Source organism: Eurypyga helias, unplaced genomic scaffold (assembly GCF_000690775.1).
Source record: "Eurypyga helias isolate BGI_N326 unplaced genomic scaffold, ASM69077v1 scaffold14638, whole genome shotgun sequence".
Lineage (NCBI taxonomy): Eukaryota > Metazoa > Chordata > Aves > Eurypygiformes > Eurypygidae > Eurypyga > Eurypyga helias.
In genome coordinates, this window is record NW_010267651.1 from 6,700 (window position 1) to 33,295 (window position 26,596).

At 37.0% G+C, this 26,596-nt stretch overlaps 1 protein-coding gene across 1 annotated transcript in view; it reads right to left on the minus strand.

Moving 5' to 3' along the window:
• SYNJ1 (synaptojanin 1) overlaps window positions 1-26,596 on the minus strand; it is a gene marked incomplete at its 5' end in the record, with an annotated part of 50,447 nt that overhangs the window by 4,303 nt on the left and 19,548 nt on the right. The window contains 17 exons of the mRNA XM_010157507.1: window positions 1,040-1,260; window positions 1,976-2,084; window positions 4,131-4,201; window positions 4,296-4,334; window positions 5,996-6,043; window positions 11,724-11,852; window positions 12,839-13,045; window positions 15,270-15,432; window positions 16,472-16,550; window positions 17,391-17,606; window positions 17,723-17,840; window positions 18,162-18,318; window positions 20,481-20,639; window positions 21,984-22,176; window positions 22,527-22,667; window positions 23,959-24,043; window positions 24,184-24,375. Of these exons, the coding sequence (XP_010155809.1) occupies window positions 1,040-1,260; window positions 1,976-2,084; window positions 4,131-4,201; window positions 4,296-4,334; window positions 5,996-6,043; window positions 11,724-11,852; window positions 12,839-13,045; window positions 15,270-15,432; window positions 16,472-16,550; window positions 17,391-17,606; window positions 17,723-17,840; window positions 18,162-18,318; window positions 20,481-20,639; window positions 21,984-22,176; window positions 22,527-22,667; window positions 23,959-24,043; window positions 24,184-24,375 (2,327 nt within the window). The remainder of the gene's footprint in view (window positions 1-1,039; window positions 1,261-1,975; window positions 2,085-4,130; window positions 4,202-4,295; window positions 4,335-5,995; window positions 6,044-11,723; window positions 11,853-12,838; window positions 13,046-15,269; window positions 15,433-16,471; window positions 16,551-17,390; window positions 17,607-17,722; window positions 17,841-18,161; window positions 18,319-20,480; window positions 20,640-21,983; window positions 22,177-22,526; window positions 22,668-23,958; window positions 24,044-24,183; window positions 24,376-26,596) is intronic.

Below are 26,596 nucleotides of genomic sequence, written 5' to 3' on the forward strand. Positions count from 1 at the left end.
ATATTTTTCAATTGGAATTAAAAATCAACTCACTGAGGACTGAATTTGGCCACCTCATCGTAGCACAGAATAGATATTACCTAACTTCTTCAGTGAAAGTGGGCTTCAGATGTAGACATAAGGTAAAATCTAAAATACTGATGAAAACTTACGTAGTCATAAAAATCCACAGTTGAGTTTATGTTTAAAAAAAACCCAAACACCAGAAAACAAACCCACAAATTTAGTCTTGGTAAGTAACTGGGCACAAATGCATCAGCTTCAATAAATTTGTGGTTTTACTCAAGTAGTGTAGTACCTGGCCTAGCACCTGATCCTCTAAAAACGAACAGCTCTGGCTTTTAGTGAAGAAGTTCAGCGATATGTATACATAAACAACACTGCAGAATGACTTCTGCATTTTGTAAACCACAGTAAGAAACTATGGCTCTTCCTTTTTTTTAGTAACACTCTATTCTGTCCCACAGAACAGAATATTTATGTTACTGCATCAAAATAATCTGAAAATTAATATGTTTCTATATTTTAATTGACACTGGCAAATGGGGAGAAATGTATTTCTATTAAGTACCTATTAGTATTGTCTTTCTGCAATCAATCATCATCAACATTAAAGCACCACTTCATGCAAGCTATGAAGTTCACTTTATAATCAGAACTGGCGTTAGCTAGTTACTATACAGTTTAAGTCATACATGTGTCATTATAAAATTAAATTTCTTAGCCTGAGTATTTTTCCATACAAAGTTGACAAATGCCAAAATTAATTTTAAGAACAAGCTGTCCACAAGATGTAAGCCTGTCATACGGAAGCTTAAGGTAAATGTTTAGTATTTGAGATGTTAGTTATTCACAGGCAACACATATGCAATTAAGTATTATCCTACTAGAGCCTGATGATCTTTGAATCCAATCTTTTTACCTTTTTTTTTGTTTGTTTAGTTGCTTTAGGAGTTTTTCCTAAACTTACAGCGCTCAGTACCAGCTGTGCTAATTTATATAACGAATAAACGTATATACACATTTTTTTTCCACTTACTTGCTGCTGTGAAGGAGCAGAATCAGAAGGCAAACTGTGAGATGATCGGCTACGAGGCGGCGGTTGTGGGGGTTCCAGGCTCTGTGGGGCACACGTCTGAGATGGATGCGATGCCACAGGTATCAGAGGCTCCTGCATCTTTAGCACAGGTGGTGGCTGACTGGTGGGCTGAGCAGGTCCAGCAGCCTGAGGCTTCAGCGGGTCAGGAAGCAATGGTGAACCTGCAAGTATATTTGCAGCGATTTCAAAGAACTGTAACAGAAATCTTAAGAATGGCATGGATGTGAACACATGGCTGTAGAAGCACCAGCCTGAACTGCAGAAGAAGGGGCTGTAAGAACAGCAGGTGTTCATGGCAACTAGATCACAAGTCATCAAAAGCTCAGCATAACTCCATTAAAAATTACTACTATAAATACAAAACAGAGATCCTAAACCCACATCATTCTGAAGTGTACTTCAGTTGTATTTATAAGTAATTTGGAAGTCACTATTAGAAAATACATATTTTGTTATTAATACAATTAAAAAAAACCACCCAAAAGACCTTTAAGTTTAGGAAGTGGCTTTGAGAGTCAAACATTATTCCAAATATTATGATTATGGAGCAACCACTGCACAGAATGATCCGGTGATCGACACCAATGATTGGACACACCAGTGTGCCCAGACCAGACCACAGCAATCTGATCAAAGTTTCTCTTGATGGTGTGAACTCTGTGTATCTAGATCTCCTCTGACTGCTGCCTGTTATCTGATAAGGGTTTACAACACTTGTGGGTGGTCAACACCAACAGAAACTGCCAAATGGAACCTCATTCAAGAATCTTTATTTCTAGTGAAAATCAAAGATACCTGTCGAAAACAAAGGATTCAAACCAGCGACACTACTTCTTCATCAGTGACATTTATATTTCACTTCTCAAGTAAACTTACCCCTTGGTGGTTCAGCTGGTTTGGTTTGAGTGTCAGGTGTTGGTCTTGCCACAGAAGGACGGACATGGCTTTGTGGTGCACTAATAACTCCAGCTCGAGGTGGAACAGTCTGACATAATTGGCAAAAAGTAAATTATTTTAGTTCTACTATGGATCTGTAGTCATCTACTGTTAAATGATTCAGGATAATTAGGACTCCGAAAAATAAAGTCTTTGATAACAGTTGCTGACCTGATTTTTTATGCACATAGAAAAGCAAATCCCTAAACATTATGAGAGTTCAAGTCCAAGCAAAGGATTTTTACAACAGTTTTCAACTTCACACAAATATTTACCTGTGCAACATATTTGAAACATTTGTTTTGTTAGTTAGTTAACTGTACCTATGTTTGTGAATTGTTCTAAGCAATGAAACCAACTGCTTTATTTAGAGATCTTTTAAGGACACACTGATAACCCACTGCCAATGCAGACTGTAGACACCATCTACTTTTTAGGCTATAATTATAGCCTGCCATTTGCAAACAGCAGCTACAGTCAATTTTACATAGTGAAAGTCCAAGATATGCGTAAAAAACCATGGTTAGTTCTTTTCTCTGAAACTTGTGTTTGCTAACTGTAAGACAGTTACTCCCGGTCCTCAGCAAACAGTATTAATGAAACATACATTCTTTGTCATCTGAAGACTGGAGTTAATACGTTGGGACTGGAATTGGTCTCATAAAACAAAACTTTAAAAGTCTACTACCAGTATTTAAAGAGAAATAGGAAACTAATCCAGATTAAAACTGAAGCTGAATGAATTACATTCACATTTGAAAACTGAATGTAAAGCATTAGAATAAAAATGCTAGATTTCAGGAAAAAAAAAAAAGATCATGATGCAAGATGGTTTGCAAGATGTGTTTCCTCTAAAATTTGGTGTATTTGGAATATTTCAACATAACCTTAGTAACAGTGGATGTTCTATAAATGGTTGTCAGAGCATCCTCCATTACACAACTCTGTACACAAACATGATTTAAAAGCAAGCAAAGACACTTCACCACTACAAAACAATTATCTTTGATCTTACTTTTACTATATATATGTACTCCAAAGACTTTGCATAACACATGATTCATTATGCTTGGCTGAGTCCATTTAACACCTTTCTAAATGCTTTAAACCACCTAACCTCTGAAATATCTGTCTTCCCTTTAATTGCCAAGATGCATTTTGTCATTTCTTTGAACATTCTGAAAGTAGGCAGGAGGATGGTTGGATTAAATGCCAAATGTATTAAAAACCAAAATACATGTACATCAAAAAGGACTGGAAAAGCAACAGAAAGGAAATCTAGAGCAGCCCTCGGGAGCACTTGGTGGGAAGCAGCACCCACCGTGGCTACTGACCCTGGTCCTGAAACCCTTCCAGTGACACGCTGCCCAAAAAACAATTTCCTAGTAATCCTTTAAGAACACCTATAGCTACACTAAACCACTTTCTTCTTCCCTAATGCAAGGCTCCTACTTGCTCCTGTAAGAGAAGTAAGGCAGACGACTTCCACCTCTTGACTTCTTGCTTGTAGTAAAGCATTCAAGCGCCCACAGATCCTTCATTCAGTTCCACAAATAATGAAATGCAAAACTCAAGTTTGTTGAATGTTTTGTTGAAATAGATGAATGTTTCACTTTTACATGAAGACCCTTATAAAAATTAATTTTTAAAAGAAGGTACAAAATTCTATTGCATATCCAGCAATCAGCAATATAATACACCAGCTACCTATATAATACATTAACTGCCTGCAAGCAACTAACTGCCACCAGGAAATACATTTCAGCACAGAAGATAACACATTTATCATACCAAACGAGCAATATAGTCAACAGGAACATATAATACAAATAGTGTCTTTGCAGTAATTTGAAAGTGGACACAAAATGTGGTATCATTTGGGAGTCTATGAAGTGACTGCATAGGGTGCAAAACAATAGTCACGTCCAATATATATATATATATTCTCCAGTATTTTTAGTCAACCAGAATTATGCAGAGAGAATATGACTAGTCAAATCTGCAGTTTTCTTACATCTGACTTACAGAAACCCACTGCCAGCATAATAAAACATAGAAACTTAGGAGGAAAATTATTTTAAGACAGAATACCTACCGGTCTGGTTGTACCATATACAGCAGCTCCTGCACCTGAAATTCCAGCTGGTGGTGGAGGCTGATTACGAACTGGAACAGATATTAGAGATCGCTGACTTAGAACATATTTCAAAATCAACTTCTTTCTGTATTATAATTAGTACAAAACATGTATCTGTGTTACCTAAGTTATCTTTTCTTTGTGTTCCAGGACTTTTTTGTGCTTTGAAGCATGGAAAAAAATTAAGATTACCTTTATTAGATAAGCTACAAATGGTTATTATATGGCAATGGTACATTATCACTAATGAAAATGGGAACAGAGAGACATTAGTGATTCTTTTAAAGTTGTTACATATTAAAGTCTATCCATCAGCTAAGCTGTTACTCCAGCACACATTTATCCCATGGCACACGAGAAGTAATTTGACCCTTCTATTTACAAATTACGTCAAATCACCTCCTATTTGTTGCAAGCCCAAGACGCCCACTTGTACAGGTACCCTGTGTTCTCAATCGTGCTAGAAGTTGTTGCTTTCTTTTGTAGCATATTCTGCAGATATTCTAACAGCAGTCTTTAAAACAAGGAGAACTTATGTAAAACACTGCTTCAAAAAAATCATGCAATCGGAAGACATGGTTCAGCAATCTACAGCGTCTACACCAAAGTTCCTGAGCCTACTCTCTGTTTATGGGATAAATATATCACAGCATCAACCTCAACATTTACATGCTGATGCTAATGACAACCTTGTATGCAACATTCAAGTTGTGAAGTGCAAGATATGAAAAATTACCTTTACCTCAGAAAAGTGCACAATTTCTAACAGGCAAAGAAGTTTACGATTCATGGCTTGTGTGTCTGTTGCCAATTTCCCAGGAAGGTAAAATCACCATGTCAGTTACAGTAACTGGAAGAAACTGGAAGAACTGGAAGAAACACTTAGTTTATCAAATTGACTTCCAGTTGTCAGACAACCCTTCTTTCTTAGAAATGGTTAGAATGGGTTTCTGGGTACAGTTATCAGTAATGCAACTCGTACCCTGAGCAACCCTGGCACCAGTTTACCCTCCTTTGAGGAGGAGGTTGGACTAGATAACCACCCGAGGTCCCTTCCGACCTGACCCATTCTAAATTGGCAAAACCAGTATATGCATAGAAAAATGAACCAGTGATGTGGCCAAAATTGTAGTATACAGGAGGACACCTTGATTGTGACTGTATTAGGACTTTCACTGCCATACCTATATTTGCTACAAAGGGTCACATTCCTGAGGGAATAAGAAGAAACCCAAAAACATGACTCTGCTGGCATGGCTAAAACCAGGATTCGTTCAGCACTATACATACATATTCCAACTAGAACAATGTAAGAGAGATGCTTCTCATAAACATTTAGTCATGAGAATGAAAATACATATATTGTATTTTGCACATACAACTCTTTAGGTAGTGATAAAAATACTAAGTTACAGGCTAAATTATCTAAATGAAATTTTTTTCCCCAAAATATATGAACATGAGTAATTCTTTATGGAATAATTAGGATTCCTAGATTCCTGATTTAGTTCCAGGTATATTATTTATGCTAGCAACCAGCCAGCTACAGCGTCTTCTGAGAGTCAGTCTTCAAAGTATTCTTCTTGATTAGTGCAAAGTTTTCACTTCGTTTTTCATAAATGAAGACTGCCTTCTATAACAATTCACACCATCACTGAAAAGCAGCAAGCATCTTGCCTGTCTGAGAACTATATTAAATAAAAGAAAAAAGATCCTAAACAATAAATACCTTCACAAACCACCTTTCGTATGAAAAGGGCAATCATATTACTCAGGTATTAAATCAGAAATCCGTTTCTAGAATACAAAAATTGTTATGTTACCTTCTACTTCTCTCCTAGCTACCCCAGGACTGGGAGGAGCTCCAAGACCTTTTCAGAGAAAGAAGAGAAGCTGTACATTGCATAAGAAAAGCAGCAGATTGAGAAAGTAAAACCAGAAAGAACAGTGCCACAAGTCAGCTTTACATAAGTTAAAGATGGCCTAGCTAGACTGTAGTTACTTGTAGGAGATAACGGTGTGCAGCAGCATGGGGAAACCAGACTGATAAGAATTAGATATCAGCAAGTAGGATCATGTTTAGAAACATGCTATTGCTTCAATTTTACATTACAAAGAGAATTTAATTTCTTAAGTATTCACCCTCCACAAACTTTTGTAAGTCTTTAAACTCTTCTAAAGCAGAGCTCTTAGCTATACTCAAACACTTGAAAATAAACAGGTACATCGGTTACACCCTGCAGCATTAAGTCTGCTTCCTGTTATTTAGGAGAATACTACATACTACATTTCTGTCAAGATGACATTTGAAGTAAGTTTCCCACTTTATAAAGTATCCTAAGGAATTGTATCATGAAGTTATCTCCAAGCAGCACTCTGTACTTGCAGAAGCTGTATCAACTGGTGCGCAGTAGATGTTACAGTTCAGATTGAGAGAAAGAAGATTTTCAATCATGCATATTCATGCTGAATTATTTTATTTCTCCTATACAATCAAGCATATACTGGGTCCACAAAATTGTCCGGTAAAAACATGGCAGGACATAGATAACACTAGACGGTATGCAAGGAGAAATCCTTAAGGCATGCGCATAGGAAAAAGTAACAGTAATATCTGGCAATTCTGGAATGGCTCAAGTACAGAGGAAGGAAAAGGAGCCAGTGTTGAAGAAGCCTACCTTAAAAGCAACTTTTGCCTTAGCGATGACACAGCCTCATGCTTTCTCATCATGTGCCAATGTGTGGTATCTGCTCAGGAGCTCTCTATGATCTGGAAGGAGTGCTGTGAATTTTGTCAGATATGGGTGGAGGTGTCACTCAGAGTAGGAAGAGTGAAGGCTGCAGATGAGGCTGGTATGTAATTATCTCCAGAGATGTCAGATCTCTGGTTTTGCTGAACATCTGGTTCAAAGATGTTAAATACTAGCACATGTTATATATTCTGGGTGAGTTCCACGCTCTGCCAGCTAACATGAGATTTCCATGGCAGAAGTTTCTGACAGTGAACTCTGCGAGAGAAGCAGCACTGTGAGGAGGGATGAACTGAGAACGTTTGTGAAGAGGGGGCACAGGAGGAGAGCACCGACTGAGAACACCTCATGGCTTTCAGGTTCTAGCTCTGCCCTTCTCCCATGCCACCCAGAGGAACCCTGGAGGGAGACAAGAAAGTGGTAACCCACAGGCTGTGAGAAGCCTACCTGCTAACTAGAGGAAAATAAAGGGAGGTGGAGAGCAGCCCAACAGAGTACAGGACTCTCCTCTGAACCCTCTGTGGTTACAGAGACATAAAGCTAGCTGTTCGTCCAGCCTATTAATGGAAATGGACACAACAAAACCCCTCCAAGAGCAGACAACTAGCCTGTTCATTTCACAGTTCTGCACTTTCCCTTCCCAGAGCTCAACTCAGCCCACAGCATAGGTATTTTCAGGATGCCCTTGTTAAGCAAATCTTGCTTTATGCAAGATGAGTAATAAAGTCAACTCTTTTCAGGAGAAGGAAGGCAGAGAACCTCTTTGACCAAAGCACACAGACAGGTTCCTATGTTGGTGCACCATACAGAGGAAGGCTTTCTGCATGTGAGGATCTTAATGGTGTTTTGCAAATTTAAAAATATTCCTTATATGGGAGAGAAAGGACAGAAACATCAAATACCCCACATTTCACTTACTAATAATACTCTTCAACAGTGATAAAGTGAAATTATGGTGCTGTGATAATGCTATCACAATTGGTATTATAGGAAGATTTTAATGATAAGGACAGTGAAAATTGTACATCCAAACCTGAAACACATATTTGGGTATCATTCTAAACTGTTACTGTAGTCTGTATATTCCTATTGCTGTTTGAACAGTATTCTGCAAGTAAAGATCTCACATATGTGTTTTAAATAGTATTGTAAGGAAAGGGGTTGGATTTACACAGAAACAACTGGTAACTTATGCCCTGATATCTTTTAGACAGAACTGCATGTTTTACAAAGATTACATTTACACATTAACTTCATGGAAAATAAAGCAACCCCAACTTCTCAGAAAGTAAAATGTGCATACAGGTGCACATGTGTGTGTATGTGTGGGGGTGGTTTTATATATATATGTACATATGGGAAATCTAGGCCATTTGCCCACATTTGAACAATGCATTTACTGTGACAGCATTAAGGCTTCCTGATTCCTCCATTATTGAACATTCCTTCTTCAGCAAAAAAAGAAGAAAGGTCCTCTTCCCCATTTAAAAAAAATAATTAAAAAAAGACAACAACAAAAAAAGCTTTTTCAAAATGACTGCCATATCCTAATACACCCAAAAAAACCTGAACTCTGCTCTGGAAAAAAAAGCTACAGGGAAAAATAAAGATGTTGAATGGTTCTTGCAAGGCTAAGTTTAATGTGTTACTGAAAATATCAGTCTACACTATTAAGTACTTGCTGCTTGGGTGAATGTATTCTCATAGCTCAACATACTTGCATTTCTTTCAATGTCAACGTTATTGCTGTATCTTCTAGGTTTATTTTATTTATTTGGAGGATAATCACAGTGAAAATTTAATGCATTTACATTTTAATCTACATTTACATTACATACCCAAATTATTGCATATAATGAAAATACTGTGCATTCTCTCAATCTTAACCCCATTTTAATAGTTATAAACCAACGATAAAAGACAACTGCATTAATCAGGAAAAGTCTGACTAATATTGTTAAAGGGAAAAAACCCCCAAAACAAATGTTATTTTTTAACTCCAAGTAATGGACAATTAGCAGCCTTTAGAATTTTTCATGTTTGGTAGGAATTTACTCTGTAATGTATTAAAAAAAATCTTGGGTAAACAGAGTGGGACATTTTAATTTTTCCACTATAAACAACTGAGATTTCCTTGGTGGAAATCTTTCATATAAGCAGGTGAAAAGTCTACACTTTGCAAACCCCTGCAATGTGTACATAGCCTTGTTTCCTAGAATTCTGAGTTATTTCTGATGTAAAATATGACCAAACACTAAAAAACACTGAAGATGCCCACATTCTGCTCCCATCTTCAAAGCATATGGAGAGAAGAAATGTTATGGGCATTGAAGGGAGTGAAGCACTCAGGAAAAAAAGTTAAAACACATGAGAAAAAACACCAAGTAACATGTAAAACGCACAACGTTTTAAAGACATGACATGTACATGTCACTTTGCATCTGCCACAGAAGTCTAAAATCAAAGTTTGATACACTTATACAGTACACAGGAGTATTTTCACAGTGCTTCAGGAGCCTTTATTTTGGGTAAGAGAAACAGATGCCGTTTCCCATGGTAACACACTATGACATTTGTATTGCTTCCAGTCCTGTGCTAGCTTGCTCAGAGCCGAGCTCAGGTACTACTGAAAAGCAAAGCGTTACGCCTTGTAAATGTACACTGTGAATGGAAAATGAAGAGAATAGGAAAAGTGGGATGAACTTTAGCCCAGAATAATAGATGAAAAAAATATAGTACAACAAAAGCAAGTTTTATGCAAGCTACAATTCTTTATGGAAAGCTATGTTGGTTGGGAAAGAGAGTAATAAAAGGCAGCTAGTCTTCACACGATTGAGACAAACCATGCAAACAGGACTGTGTCAGTGCACATAAAACTATATAGGACTGAAGTAGTAGAATTAATTATCTCTCACATGTTGTGTTACATATAAACTGGCTATTTTCTAAAACAAGCATTTTAAGTAATTTGAAATATGCCAAAGGCATAACCACCTCCTCCCCTCAAGTATATCTAAGAGCCAGGCACATCTCAGCCCGACATCAGAATAAGTTAGCTGATATTTCTATACTATGTAAAATAGTTCACTTATTTTCTGAGATTGCTCCAAACTTGAATTATTTTCTCAAAAACACCTCTCTTTCCTACCAGGTGGTAATGTCTGAAAAGCCATTAAGGAAGTATTTCAGAGCCACTAACGATTCTTACTCTATCCCATGTATTAATGAGCTGGTTTAAAGTCCAAGCAGGACAGCTTAACTATGAAGCCTATGACAAAAAAGGACAAAGATTAGTTTTAAGCAGGACTTCCGAGAATGCACGAGTCATTACTACATGCAAAAACAGATCACGTTGGAAAAAAAAACCCAACAGCCTGAAGGGTTGTTACAGCCACCAGTATTATCAAAAGGGAAGGAATTAGGGGACAATTATTTCAGGATTTTGTTATTTTGTAAAGACCTGTAGCTCCCAAGTGCCTTCAAAGTAACTGAGTAAGTTATTTTGCTAAGTTTGTGTTTCTGAATTACACGCCACTTCCCAGAACTATGGAGGTTGTTTCATGTCTCTAGGAAAGGCTTAGGAGCAGATTTCAGACTTGGAAACAGAAAATAAACTACCCATATGTTAGTGCTCAGCCTAGAGACAAATACAGCTCAGTGACCTGCAGAGCTCTGTTAACCGGTCACCATCCGGGGGAAATTGGGCTAGACCAGCAGTAGCTTCATCTTGAACAATTATTAATGGGTAATCACTGCAAGTAGCTACAATCACAATCCATTTTACAATGTTCCTTGTCATGGACTGTGAGGAAAAAAGCTAGCCTTTTCACAACTAGAGACAACTCTTCTTTCACAGAAAAGTTAGCTGGTTCTGTTTTGACCAGGACAAAGTAATCAAAACCAGGAACCATTTTAATCTATCTGACTATAACGTACCAACTCGTGGAGAAATATTTTTTCACTAAAAAGTCAAATATAATTCAGAAGAGGATACAAACCCTGAGAAAGGAATGACACTGATCTTTAAGAATTACAGATTTTTATGCCTTTGGACATCACCATATTAACTGATTTACTACATATTACTACACCACAGTAGTTTTGCTACGTAGTCATATGGAAAACAATTAAAATCATTACCTCCAAATTCTTTTCTAGCAGCTGCAGGACTCCTACCGCCTTACAGTATTTAAGAAATGAATGCAGCAATAATGAAAAATACCAGGACAGTGAGAGGGAGGAAAAAGAATGAGACAGTTAAAAGTGACAAGGGTCAGTTTGTTAGTAACGATGTTGCCCATATGCTTCTGAACACTCAGTTTCTTAGTGCTCAACTGTTCACATTTTCAGATGATCCAGTTGAACTCTACATTAAAAACTCGGACATGATAAAATGCATACATACTGATGCCAAAATTAAAGGAATGTGAATCAATGAATGCACAAGATAATTTATCTTTCATTTAAAGAAATGAAGACACTATAAAAATGAAAATGTTGACTAAACACTGCTGTAGGAAGCCCACATTTTTATACTGTGAAAATAAGTTTATAAAAATCTTAAAACTTATTCACTAAGCAAAGACAATAATATTTAAATGGTACTGGAAAATGCTGTTATTTCCCATGCTGGTATTGCTATCAAAAGTATCAACTAAACATTTTAGTGAAAAACTGGTACGTTCCATTGAGCCCCAAAGCAACAATATAATACGTAGTCAGGGCATGGAACTTCAAAGCTCATCTCACAGACTTGAAACAAAAAATTCCTGACCTCCTGATACATACATCACCGCATTACCTGATGGTGGAGGTGGCCTCTGTGGTGGGGCAGGGCGTGCAGGAGGAGCAATGGGGCGAGGTGGTGGAGGACGCTTAGGCTCCAAGCTCTGAGAAGACTCTTTCTGCTGGGTACCAAGCTGAAGTTCAGCTGGAGAACATGACACAAAACAGTGCAAAAATTAATCACTTGTATGTTCTAAGCACAGTAAAGCTTTTCTAATAGCAAGTCATTTTCACAGAGAGGACAGTCAGTCCCCAGCCAAGGAAACAATCGTACAGAAGTTTTTGAGAGAGGGAAAACAAGAGGAATAAACTGATGGTGAAAACAGGCAGACTTCCTAAACCAAGATTTTCGTCTCATATGCTTTAATTGGTATATGCTTTTCACAGAATCCTAAACATTCTTAAAAACTGCAGATTTCCAAACTTTTATTTTGATGCTAATCTGTGAACTAAGTGCTCTAGAATATAACGTTACAAGGGGAATTCTGGAGGCATTTAGCGGTCTTTGTAAAGTTACTCCACATTACATTGAAATAAACTGCTCTAGAAGCCATTCTAACCACTGTAATTCTAAATGTCCACTTTCTCACTAAAATAAAGTTGTGTGTAAACAGAAGTTTTCACCCACTTCACAAGTCTGCTGATTACAATTTACATATTAGAGTTGACAGGAGCATTAACTGAAATGGGTTGTACTTGAAAAGCATTGACTACTGGGAGTAGTGAACTAGGATTACGCTGACCTATTGCAACAGAATTCTTGAATAGTGGTTTCAAACTAATCAACTTAGAAAGCTTATAATCACATAGCTTTCTGAGATGTCTCTTGCATGATGAAATGTTAAAGAACTAGAGAAAGTTAGGTAGTTTGCAGCAGCATAGATCAGTGGACGGCATACTAAATAGGACTCAGGAAACAAAGCCCTTCCACTGCCCATTAGGAAAACCAAGACACAAAGAATTTATTTGCCCAAGGCCACATATGCATAAAATGCTAGATAATGACAAGAACAGCCCTTTATATTAACCTAAAAGCGCCGTTAAAAATAATCTGTAAGGTTCTACCACTGGGCCATAGAGTGGCCAGATTGTATAGTAGTAATAGAGGCAGTCGAGCAATGTGATACACACTGTGTGTGGAAAGAGGTGGTCCAGGAGTTTTTGTTGGTGCTCGGCTCGGTCGCACTGGGAGCGTAGGGCCATCTGACAGCGTAGGGGATTGACAGGGACTGGAACGTGGTGAAGAGCTTGGAGAAGTTCCAAGGCCAGAGCTTGAAGTTGGCTGTAGATGCTGAGGAAGGATTTCTTCTACTTCAGCACTGTAGTCATCAATGTCTCCTACATAACAAACCCCACCCCAAAAAAGAAAAAGCATGTAAAATAAAGGGAACACTAATTATTTTAAAAACTGAGGAAATTATAAACTGAATTTGGCCCTAAGATTTTCTGCAAGTTCCCTCAAGTTCCAAGGAATTAGCTCAACAGCCAAAGTATGATTTTTGAGTAATATAATTACATATGAAGAATGCTTATGTATTTAAACCAGTTGAAAATACTCCAAATACACAATATATATTATAGATATATATTATAGATCATAATAACTGTGTGGCAACTGTAATGTTGCTTAATCTAAGAAACAATTAGTTTTACAAAGAAGACTTTTGCAAAAATTATTTCTCCGGTTTGCAATATATGTCAAGCTTCACTTATCACATCGCTTCAGAAGGCTGGGCAGGGGATTTCAAGGTCTCTGCTATTTGTAACACCTTCTGTTTGAAAAGGTGGAATGACGTTTAAAAAGAAAGGTTCACCATGGACCTGCCTTAGAAAAGTAAACTGTCAATTTAGAATATTTTTATGTTGATATTCAAAATGTCTCTAATAGACAATTATCCCACCACACTCCAGTAAGACCATAGTAATCCTTTCTCCAATAACTTCTAGGCTTCTCTCTCTTCAAGTACATGTATGACACACAAGTTCTACAGAAGTTTCAGCTTCAACTCTGCACTGCTCAGCAGTAACGGAGTAACCAGGCTGCTAAGTACATATTAGCTCTTGATTTAAGAGTCCTGTGGGGTTTGAGATATCACATTGTAAGGGAAGCATATAATTTCACGTAGGACTCTTAATAAAATCAACCAATCACACAGGCATCTAAACTGTTAAAGTCCTGTTTCCTACCTGCACTGGAAAACAAAGTATCTGACGACACAGAGACTAACACAAATTCCAGATTTTCATATAGGTTTCCCATATCTGTACCCTTATCAAAATATACCTTCCTTTATGAAGTACCTGTACAAAAAAACCTTAGTCTACTCTTTCCAGAATACATAGCTGCCATCTCTTTTCTTGAAACTTTTGCCACATAATGTTTGCCACTAAGGAGCTTGGATAGAATTTCAAAGCAAATGAGCTACTCAGACTTAAAATAAATCAATATAGACACAATGACTACATCTAGAAAGTACATCTGTTGAAGAAATGACAAAAAAGTGACCCTGTAAAACACATCTGGAAATACAATGCACACAGGAAGTGTCAGCAGGTGTGGGGGATTTTTTGCTGCTGTTCATAAAACTGTGAGATACTTGCCAAGGATATAAGAATGTATTTTAGTATAGAGAAGAGTGAAACTGCCCTTTCATAAAAATAATTAACAGATTAAAAAATAAGCTGTGACAAAGTACATAGATTAGAAACATGCAAGTAAAGAAAAGCAAAAATGCAGAGGCACAATTGCTGCAAGAGTGATATTCAGCAGTTTGAGGATTCCAGTAGAAAAGTATGATGTGAAAAATACAAAAACTCTGCAGGGAAAAAACCAAAAGTGACTAAAACCAGGGTACCAGAAAACGGCAACAACTCAATGCCAAATATCAGCCTATTCCAAGGAGCAACGGAGGTTGAAGATTTGCTTGCACAACTCCTGTTTGCCTGACTGTCAAAGGCTCACCAGGAGGCTCACTTCCTGGGGGTGGCAAGCATATCGATGCTTAGCATGGGAGCTCATTAGTCCTATTTATCTATTACATGTACTGACAAAAAAATACTTGCTTTGCACTCTGAAGCTGTGTATATCCTGCTTACAGGGTGTCTCCATGAACCCTAGAAGTTTCCTGAATTAAGTCAGCCTGAAGGGGTATGTCACAGGATAAAGTGTGAAGAATAAAGAGAATGTCAGCAAATTAGTAAAACCTCGAGATACTGTGCAAGCTGACACTGCTCAACAAGATGTCAATGAAAGATTAGAAATCTCATTATTTCCAATAGATCTGTTTTGGATTGGCATAAATTTGTTGAATAAAGTATCGATATAGGCACTAAATTAATCCATCCAGGGATGGGATGCCCCATCCCTGGATGTCTTCAAGGCCAGGCTGGATGTGGCTTTGAGCAACCTGGTCTAGTGGAAGGTGTCCCTGCCCATGGCAGGGGGGTTGGAACTGGATGGTCTTTAAGGTCCCTTCCAACCCAAACCATTCTGTGATTCTATGAATCACATTATTTAGGACTGTAAGCATTTCAAACCGAGAAATACTTTATTTGAACAAACCTTCCATATCGTAGTCTGCAGTAACCTCAGCATCTTCACAAAGCAAAGTGGAGCTGGTCGATGAAGGCAGCCCAATATTAATCTTCTCTAGATTCATTTCATCTTCCAAACTTCTGATCCAATCAGGGTTTTTCAAGCTTATGTTTATAATCCTTCCTAGTAGCTAAATTGACAAAAAGGAATGCCCAAACCAGAAACTGTTAAGAACAAGAACGTGAAAATTCAGCATTTTAAGTTTAAAAAGAAAAAAAAAATATTACTGAAAACATCACAAATAAGGTTATCAGAATTTATGGGAATAAACTGTGACAGTGACATGTCACAAAATATGCTTTACTTCATTTTGGCAATTAAGTACCTTTATGAAGCTTAAACTGTTAATTACAACTATTTAATATTCTTCTAAAGAAAAATTAACTACTTGTCTTTTTTTTTTGGTTAAAAAGAAAGCTTCTGGTTTCTTTATTCTGAAAGAAACATTATTCTTTGTAAAGAAAACTAGACTTGCTTATAAACTACATTAATAAAGTCCCTTTTAGTGACTGACAAAACAGCAGGTGTTCATTCTGAAAATGGACTCATGACAATGAGACCCTATCTTGCATAGACTGTCAGTGAAATTCTCAGTGGATGCAAGGATCCATCTGCAAACATCACATTACAGAATCTATGTCTGAACAGGAAGATTGATAAGTAAAAATTTGAATGCAAAACCAAAAAAATTTTAAAATAAGTCAATTAAAATTTAAGAACTCAAGGAGAGCTGAGATTTTGACATTTTAAAGTGACTGCAGTACCAAAGTGCTCAATTTTAAATTATTACAGCCTATAAATATTATAAAATGGTTCATACTACAAAATTCACAGTAAAAACTCTGCTTTTTAAATCATTAAAAAAATCCAAACAACTAAATATTCCTCATTTTATGAAGATACCCCTCAATATGGGATTTTCATTTCTCTAACAGTACTCCTCCTAAAAATACATTAGTTTGGTACTTCTCTCAGCTGGCTTTTGAAACTCAATCTAATGTTATGTGGCTATCAAAAGCTAAAGAATGTTAGATGCAACAATTTCATACAGAACAAGAAAAACTTCTGAGAATTAAAAATAAACAAATAAAAATCCCAACCCACCCAAGTGTTCTTTAAAAAGTTGGATTTTCTCCTGCTATACATAAGTTCAATAATTTTTATATTACCTCAGTACCATTCAAATTCATAACATTCAAAGCAGAGCTTCCTTCCAAAAATGTTACCCACATCTTGTCTTCCACAAACCTGTAAATTCCATCGGAAACAATAGTTAAAATATTGTATCCTACCCATTAACTTGTGAAGGCTCTTATCTTAAATTTTTTTCAATGTCACTCTTGATGGAGAAGAATTTTTTTTTAAGTTCATTAAAATATATATAGCTAATAAGTTTTAACTGAATGTATCCTTGCAATAAAAAAAAAAAAAAGAAAGCAAAAGAGAACCAGGTTAAGTATCACATAGAGAAAGCACTGTCCTCTCAAAAATTATGTGACTACAGTTACACATTCAACATTAACTGTGTGGCTACAGGTTAGATATTTGTACTAGGTGTTCCACCTTACATCACAGTATGGCCTTGGGATTATGCTTCTAGTTTTCGGGGGGGTGGGGGGGGAAACCCAGCAAACCCCAAAAAACCCCCAACAAAACACCAAAACAACACCCCCAAAAACCCAAACAGAATACCACACTTATAGTTCAACTAACAGCTTAGTGAAAACACAACATTCACAGGGATCCTCTCATCTTCAGTTAATTTAAAACTACTGACCTAATTTTAGAATACAAGATTTGTATAAAATTACATAAACAACAAATTTTAACTCTGACTGATTTCTGACAAAGTCAGTATAATACTCCATCTCAAAAATAAAGAGTACCTGGAAAAATTAAGTCTGAAAACTGATACATATACAGGTATGTAAAACTAATGTTCAACTGTAAAGACATTAACGTTAAAACCTCTGTGCTAAAAACGAAGCAGATGGTAACTGAAATGCCTGCTAAAACATTAATTTTATTCAGGAAATAGGTGGGAACAATGAATAGGAATACAGATTAAAAGTAAAAAGTCTTTTTAACCTTATAAGTATAACTTCACCATAGCTTGCAAATTTTTGAAGAAGATCATCAATCAAGTTATCATCAAAATAGTTTTCTTCTGCTGAAGAACTTCTGATGGAGACCATTACGGTACCATCAGGTGGTCCTTGCATTGCAATCACCTCCTTATAAACTTTTTGTCTCTCTTCTGCTTCAATTTCAAATATGTCAATGTCAATCAGTGCAACCACAGGCCTTGGAGAAAGACACGTAAGAAAAAACTGTAAGCAGAGTATCTGAGCAACAAAATATATAACGTGAATATTAGATCTTCAATGATTAGGAAGTAATGTATAAAATAAAACTGAAACCTATGATCAGAAGTTTTCAGCTCTGCTCTTCCATAGTGCAACAAAGTACCAGGATTCCATGTGTAAGGGACATTGCTGTCATCATGAAAACTAGCATTGAGAAGATCCAGGTCTTCAGCTGCATTCAGTATTAATGAAAACAAAAGGGAAAGAACAGAGTGACTGCAAGAATATGCTTTAAAACAGGTTATTGTAAAAGCAGAAAAAAGAAAACAAACCAAAGCCAAGTGTGTGAGCTCAGTTTTGAACTACTGAAGTGTCAGTAACTGGCGTCTGATTCTTGACCCTCCCTGTGTTTATTGCAGATGCTATTATAAGCATTCTGTTCACACAACATCAGGGATAGAATCTCAGAGTCACTGGCACTGTGAACGTCGCTAAACGGATTCTACAAGCCAGTTAAAAGAATATTTGAAACAATTTCAGGAAGCACTCAAACCTGATCGGTCAAAAGGCCATTTTCTTCTTCTCCAAAGAATACGATCTGTCCATGCCGGTGTGCGACATTTTTCACTGGTGTCATAGTCATCAGAAAACAGATCATATTTGTATGTAGGAGCAAAATTTATTTTCCCTTCCAAAAATCCCCTAAAAATCTGTAAAAAACAAAACAATTGTGTCATGCCAGAAGACAGAAACAGATGGGAAACAGCTTGAAACTAATCAGAATTCTCTTTTCTGACAGTGAAAACCTGTATACACATTTTAAAAAAAAAAGTAATTTGATAATATGAATCCTTCTCCAAATTTTATCTGCTTAAGCATTCTACATTTGCCATTAAGACTAAACAGTGACCCAAAGAGATCACCATTAAACAGATGTATGTCAACATTTATATCTTTAAACCCAGGCTCATGAGCAACCTACTCTTCCTCCCATGTCGTTAAAAGCTTGAGGTCATCTAGACCACAGATCTTGCCCACAGCACTTTAATTAGTTGGTTAGTTCCTCATGTGGCAGCAAAAATTAGGAATTAAGGTTTATACATCTATCTATTTGAACATGCAAAACATTCCCCCAGACTGACACAAGATGCCCCACCAGTAAATAGAGGAGGGGGGGAGGGAAGACAAATAGAGTCCTTAATACATTCAATATGAACTGAAAGATTAGAGACATACTATCACCATTTTTTATTCTGTTTTCCTACTCACTTGAGAAGGAGAGAGATGTGAAATTATCTGCCAAGAATACATACGGTATTGAGAGAGAAAGTCAATTGAAAGGAATCAAGAAATCCGTTAGGTACTTTGCAACATAAACAGATAGAGCCAGCCAGCACAAGACCCTAGAAGGCCAGGAGATGTGCTCACTAGTGTTTAAACTAGACATAAGCTAAACCCCTTTAGTTAACTTAACCAGCTCCAGTTTTGAGTTTAATCTTGTATGGGCAGTTGTCCTTCACATCAGCGATCTGTAACATCTAAATCTAATTTAGATCTTATAGTCAAGTCTGCATCTTGGGTTAGCCTGCTCTTCTTGTTGGAAATATAAATTGAAACCCTGTCAATTTAAGAATAAATGTCAGCAGATCAATGTCAGAATGTCAGAAGATCAGCAACTTCTGAGACAATTTATTAACTTCTCTGCTTTCAGTAATTATTTCTTAACCTACTTTTATGAAGAAAGTTGCTATGTAAATGCCTTTCCCAGACAGCAGATACACCGGTTAACAGCCACAAGCAACAACTACCCTCGCTAGCCAGCTGATGCCCCCCGATGCCCAGGCCAGCCACTTCCAAATGATGGGATATTGCCCCAAGACTGCAATACTACCCCTTCTTCTCCCCAGCCAGGAGACTATTTTGAATCTTTTTCATAATTCTGGTAGTTTCCACAGATGTCTCCCAGCTTTGTAACTGTTGTAAGTGTCCCCAGCACCGCTACGCCTCTCTTGTTTTGGTCGAATTAACAATCATGCTGTCTTCCCATTTGAATGTACATCTCTCTCTCTCTTTAGGAACTGGGCTATAAAAAAAATAATTCAGAATTATCAAGTGGTTTTCCTCCTGTTCTGGTGCACAAGAAACCAGCACAAATGGAAGAGAACTCTAATTCAGAAAATACACTGCTTATGATGAAAGTGCTGGCAAGCAGACAAAACTAAGAACAGAAGATTGTCCCTCATTTTACCATCTACCACATTCCTACATAAAACTGGAAAGAAAGGATACAGTTTCACAAAAAAAAAAAAATTTTACAAATACTCCTTTAATTGCTACATGTTGCCTCCTAGAAAACCCTAAAAATCTAAAATCTGAATCTTTCTTCAAATTTTGTTATTCCATGCTCTTTTTCTTTGCAAGTAAAAAGGCTGCTGTTTGGACTATTCCTTTTTCCAGCACAATGGCAGTAACAGCATTAGACCCATAACTGCAGCAACTTAAACAGTGACATTACCAAAATCATTTTTATAATTTTTTTTAAATAGTTGCACCTGATAAAAAGAAAAATATTGTATTATAATTAGTCAATTCCAACACACAGTTCTAAAAAGATGACAGAGTTTCTTTTTTTTTTTTTCCATGAGAGAAATTAAAACCTCACTCCTACGGATAGTCACTGTATCACTGCCTCTTCACGTCTGTTACTATGAACAAGTTACTAAATGTTGCTATGTCCCACCCTTCCATCCCACTACCTGGATAAAAGCGAAAAGTAAAACATGCTGAGGATATAGATTTACAGAAGCACCACAGAAAACTGCTAAAGCTAAAAAGAAAAATATTCTTAAGTGTGGTAACATTTTTAAGATACCTGTCCAGAATTTTTCTGATTGATAAGTTGGTCTCCTGCTATAAGAGGTTCCCAGTTCTGCTGTCGTATTAGGTCCTTGACCTCCTCATTTGGAATATCTATTCGATAATTAAAGTCACCACACCAAAAGATATAGTCATGGGAAAAGAGCATCCTTCCCTGCAAAACAGAAGCACACAACAAAGTTAAAAACAACCAAGTGACAAATGTAATACTTCCACGTGCAGAAATTCAGTTTTTAACTGCAAAATATGCATAACATGTAGCTGATGAGGACAACTGAAATACATGTCAGTATTTAGTGTTCACATTGTTAGAACAACACAGCCAATTGTATGGTATTCACACATATAGAATATGAAAGAAGTAACATTTCTTATGTAGTTTGCATTTCTAAAGAAACACGAATCATCTGAATTTGATTCTAAAATTCTTCATCTTCCTACTCCTGTTTTGGAAGTCTGCTCCAAGATGATGACTTCTACCTGTGTCACAAAAAGGTTACAAAGGAGAACAAAACACTACCCTGGGATCCTGTGGCACAATATCCTGACAAGATGCAAATTGAAGGCTTTATTATTCAGATTTAATTGGAGGCTTTTCAGTTACATACAATTTTCACGGCTAGGGACAGCCAGAAGGGCTCTCTTAGTTTAAACAAAGCCTAGGGTTTAAAGTGAGAACTTCTACTTCCCTCTTTGTTTTGATTTTTCCATTGCCCTCTTTGTTTTGATTTTTCCATTGCCCTTAAGTAAATCAAATCAGATACACGTGCAGATGAAACCAGCAGGGTTTAGGAAACTGCTTCTGGGGACCTTAAGAATGCAGTGCTTTAAAGAAAAACCTGAAACATGACCATGGGGACAAATTCAGAAATTAAAAAACCCTGTAAAATAAGATGTCAGAGTCCTGCACAGTGCCATAGAAATTAACAAAAGGACAGTTTGACTACACAATTTAAGACATTTTTAAGTCTCAAGGAAGCCTTCTGTTGCACTGATAAAATTATCAGGTATGTACTTGGTGTTTGATAATCCTTTATGAGAATACGGTACAGAACTGTACAATCCAACTTGACAATAATGAGTAAACAAGAAGTTAAAACAAGTTAGCAAAAATCATTCTTGTATACTGACAATAGTGCTGTTTCCCATGGATTTTTTTTCTCATAGTCGACTAACTCTGGTGCATACTGAAATCCTATGTATGTCAGGAATCTATAAGGTCTCCTTCCTGTGCTAAATCCTTGATGCCTAATGCAAGTGAATTCGTGCTTCATCATCTTATTAGTCACTGCACTGGAAAGGTCTGTTCTTTCTCCAGTCACCCATTTTAGTAAAAACTGTGGACATTTAATTATCTCTGAGACCTCTAACCCAAGGAAATTTGATTTCCACGGGAATCTGGGGTGGAGAAAAAAATAAATAGAGCTTTTGGATAACACTGCTGGAGCTCAGGAGTTTAACTTTTCATTTGTTATGGAATTTGAACACTGTTGCTTACCATTGGAAAACTAAGCTTGCGAGCTATTTCTACGAAGTCTTCATTTCTCTCTTTAACTTGTGACTGCCCTGCAGCAAAATGACTGCAGACAAAGCAAAGACTGGATGTATGAAACAACATCCGTATTGCTACTGCACCTTTATTCCCGGTGGCTCCTCCCATGCCAGTCTTTACAGTATCAACAGCAACATCCCTAGAAGAGTTAAACAACCATTAAACCTTCAAATACAACTGCACAGAAGTTAACAGCTTTAAGTATGTCTGAGTTAGGTTGGCAAGAGAAAGTTCTCACATTGTTCTTTCAGCAGTCAGGCCACTGGGCTATTTTTAAAAAATGCCAACAACTATTGATCAAGTAACAATATAACACCTCAGCTTTTCAAGCTTTCCTGGCAACCGATGAGGCATTTAAAAAGTAAGATAAAAGAATTTAAGTAACTAGTTCCCCAGAAGACGGAACAACTCTTCTAGAGCCCCATATGCCCCTCGGTTCGAAGCAAACCAAAGGTGACCCAGCTCGGGCACAGCTGTGTGCTCACTGACCTGATAAAAGGAGCGTGCTGAGGCCTGATGAACACAAAAAGGCAGACGCCCACCAACTGCTCAGAAGCCAGCAGCACATACTTGTAATCTCTGGATATAGTCTTCTGCAGTTCAGCAGCCCAGAGCTTCTGATTGGTTGTGCTAGCAATGAGAGGAAAAATGCCAGTTTTAAAATAAATCAAATCGAGAAGGTATCTGAACTGTTGACCTAGCTGAATAAATTTCATACAATAACCTTAACTAAACCTTGGGGTAGTAAGCCAAAGCCAAGTTGTGAAAGGTGCTCAAATGCCTCCCGGCAGAGAGACAGGCTATAGATTGTCATGTTATCATCATTTCAAATTCAGCCTCATCAAATGCTACCTCACTTTTCCAAACACCACCGACAATGTTAGGAGCCAGGGCTATCTTTCCTGTACTTCTGAGGCTAGACTAGAGGATCAAAATCTAAGAATTTTTCTAGGGAGATACTTCCTAGCCACGAGCTCGGTCAGTATCAAAACACAGAGGTGTCTGGTCTTACACCAAGAAGCAGCTCCACTGGAGACCTAACAGACTACGGTTTTTAGAATTAGCACTGGATAAGAATGAAAAGTATCAGAACTGGAAATAGCATTAACTATACATACTGTGAAATTAGGGGATGACAAACTGCCACTTTGTCCTCAAGACAAAAGCCCGTGCAAAGGCTGACAGTGTTATAGGCTTTAGTTGCTTGTTCCAATAAGCTAAAGCTTGCTAAACAGCAGAATACAAGTAAAACAGGCAGACAGCAATGGACAACGTGAATACAATCCCAGGACTACACATAAAGACTTCATCACTGGTATCACCCACCACTGGTAAAAATATTTTCTCATAACCCACTCCACTAGGGGTGAAAAATCCATATTCCATGATAATACATACATGTAATACATGGAATGATAGCAAAAACTGACGGTATGGAAGGAGGCCTTCCTATGTTCAGATCAAAATCTGAATGAGACTTATGAGACTATAAAGGCATACCAACAATAGATGCTTTTGGAAGGAATTTCACAGGACTGACCCCAGCAATAGTAAGGCAGAACACTACGAACACGGGAGGTAAATTCCTTCAAAGTGTTAAATGAGGGAAAAAGTTGAGGGGCTGTTGAAGGTGCAATTCAAAATATGGTCAAGTACTGACTGTTTGGATCCTGGAGATTACATTATACATGATCTAAGTGATCACAGCTTTGCTATGAAAAGATGAGATTAAGTCTGCAATCCTGGCACTGAAGCTGGCAGAGGGAACTGGAATACAACCAAAAATTAACCCAGAGGAATCCCAACCATAACAAAACAGTAACCAAAAAAAAAAAAAAAAACACCCCACACACCCAATCACATTTTTTTAGTAAAATGTGATTATCAACTAAACAAGTACTGTATAGATTATATCACCTACCTGGCATTCACAATGTTTCCTGCATTTAACTCCACCATTTCTTCAAATCCAATGGCAAATATGTCTACAGGCTTACTTTTGCGATCTGCATTTAAATATTAAAAAAGCTATTTGTCATTTATAATTAACTTAAGAACCGAGACCTCATATATCTCACTTCATGTTTCTGATCTAATTAGGAAAATCAGAGTTTTCAAGACAAAATTGACAGAATACAAATCCTACCTTGGAATTCATGAATGCCAGCTAACTTTGGTGCATCTAGAAGCCAGTCAGTGAGGGTCTGATTCCTAAAGGCAATACTTCGAAACTGCTTCCCACCATTGACGTTCCATGTCCCGACGCAGACTCTAATTTTTTTCGGTTTTGCATACTTATAAAAGTTTTCACACATACTCTTTAGCACTTTTACAGATGCTGCAAAAACATTTGAAAAGCAATTATTTTTATATAGAATGTTTCTTTGGAAAATTTGGCAATGAGATCTTAAAAAAAGGGCAACAAATCCATGCAAAGACATACAGAAAGTTAAACTGTGAAATCAGGATGAATACAGCTTTTCACAAGGGAGAGTACATTTGTAGACATATTACTTGTTTGGGTAGGATACTGACTGACTGAAAGACAGTAGTAATTTGTTCAAAGTCATAAAAGAAACATAATCTCTGTGTTTTATAAGTATCTGTCATTCTTTTACCCTATCTGTGATTCTCTATGGAAACCATTATTTTTCATACATGCTAGAACAGGTATCTACCTCATTTTCAGAGATTACATTTATGAAATTCAATCTCCATTCCAGAAACAACTTACAAATGTGTGTTTTTCTAGACATGTAAAAATGACTGATGTACTATGTTTGCTAAATTAGATAAGGTACAGTATTTATCATATTAGAGAACATTTATTTAAGCCACAAATGTGAATTATTTTTAATGTCAGGCGAATTCCTAAAATCCTGTTTTAGTGCGGAAAGTAGGCTAGGATTCAAAACAATTAAACTCATTTCTCTGTCACACCAGCCTTTCTATGTGCCTTGTTCCTATCTGCCAGATGGGAGAGAAAGTAATAACCCATCTGTAAAGGGCATTGTGAGAAACAAACAAACAAGGTTATTCAATAGTAAGACACGAGAGTTACAGAGATTTTAAAAGCCCCTTCATAAATCAGCTGCATAATATACTCATAGAGATGTATTTCCTAATGCAAAATGAACAGATCTGAATATTTTTACTCTGCTTTTTTCTTAAATCTCAGTGCAATAAAAATTGCATCAGGTGTAAACAATACTGTTTGCATTTTACTTGACCTAAGTGATTATTAATTTACTTATTTTGAATACTCTCATGGTTGTCAGACTCTGAGAATTGTTTAAACAATATTAGATGGAATTCTTCTCTCACTGCGTGCCATTTTGCAAAACAGTCAGCTACGGGGCACAATATTTTAATTCAAATCCCCAAAATAGGATGAATAGTGAGCCGCTGTCATCTTTTTAGTTAATCAAGTTTATCACCTTTAAATTCACGACACAATCTTGCCTACCCAATTAAAACAAAATCAGGGATTCTCTAGCCCTCGTGGTTTTAGAAACCAACCGGAAACAACAGAAGAAAATAATATCTTGTATTTGTTGTTTGTGAACTCTTTCACTGCTGAACAAATCATATATGGGCTAATCGCATATAAAAGACAGTGAACTGATCAGGGTCTCCTTGGGGTACTACAAGCAGATCATACTTGGGATCTTGCTTTCCTTATCATGACCCAGGTAAACAAAGTCAAGAAAACAGGAAGGAGTGAACAGAATATTTTACACCTTCAGGTGAGAGCCAAATACTGAGTCTACTTGTGAATGTACCTGCACCCTAGGTAACAGTCAAGAAGTCCACCAAATGTCAGAAAAGCCTCCGATGGCCAAGGACAGAAGCTACCCAAGCACCTGCCCGCTGAAGAGAAACCAATCCAAGTAATGTTGTAACCACAACAGATACAAGTACCCAAACCATCCAAAGGATTAGCTGAACCCGAGGAACCCAAAATAGCATCACAGCCAGCTTTGAAGATCTGCACAGATTAGCCTTTTTAGTAATACGAGCAAATCTGAAAGCAGAGTTTGGACTTTTATTCTCTCCACTTCACTTGCTTCTTTTTCTTTTTCAAATTTAGCAATATTCAGCTTAATTTAAATAGTTACTGCAAATAATTCATATATGCTACCAAACAGCTTTTAAGAAAAGCTGCAAAATTGAACTACTGCCTACTTAACTCCTGGCATTGTCATGAACCCCTAGTGTGAAAAATCTTACCAGGGTAGAATCTGACTTTAGAATTGAACTGACAACATGCTTATTGCAAACATGAAATTCATCTCTAAACTAGCAAGCTTTCTAAACTGTAGAACAACATTTTTTCTTAATTAGAAAAAATAAAAAAAAGAGATTAAATTTTCATCTGTTTTCCAAAATACTGAGTGAGCCAATTGTTTTTCAGAGTTCCTGAGCCTCATGCATACATTATTTTTCTACACATTTCTAGCTATTTATCTTTTCACAACTGTGTCTCACTCTACAACATTAAAAATCCAATCAATTACATTTTCTGTTATTTTGCAGCAAAAATGCTTTAACGGCATTCC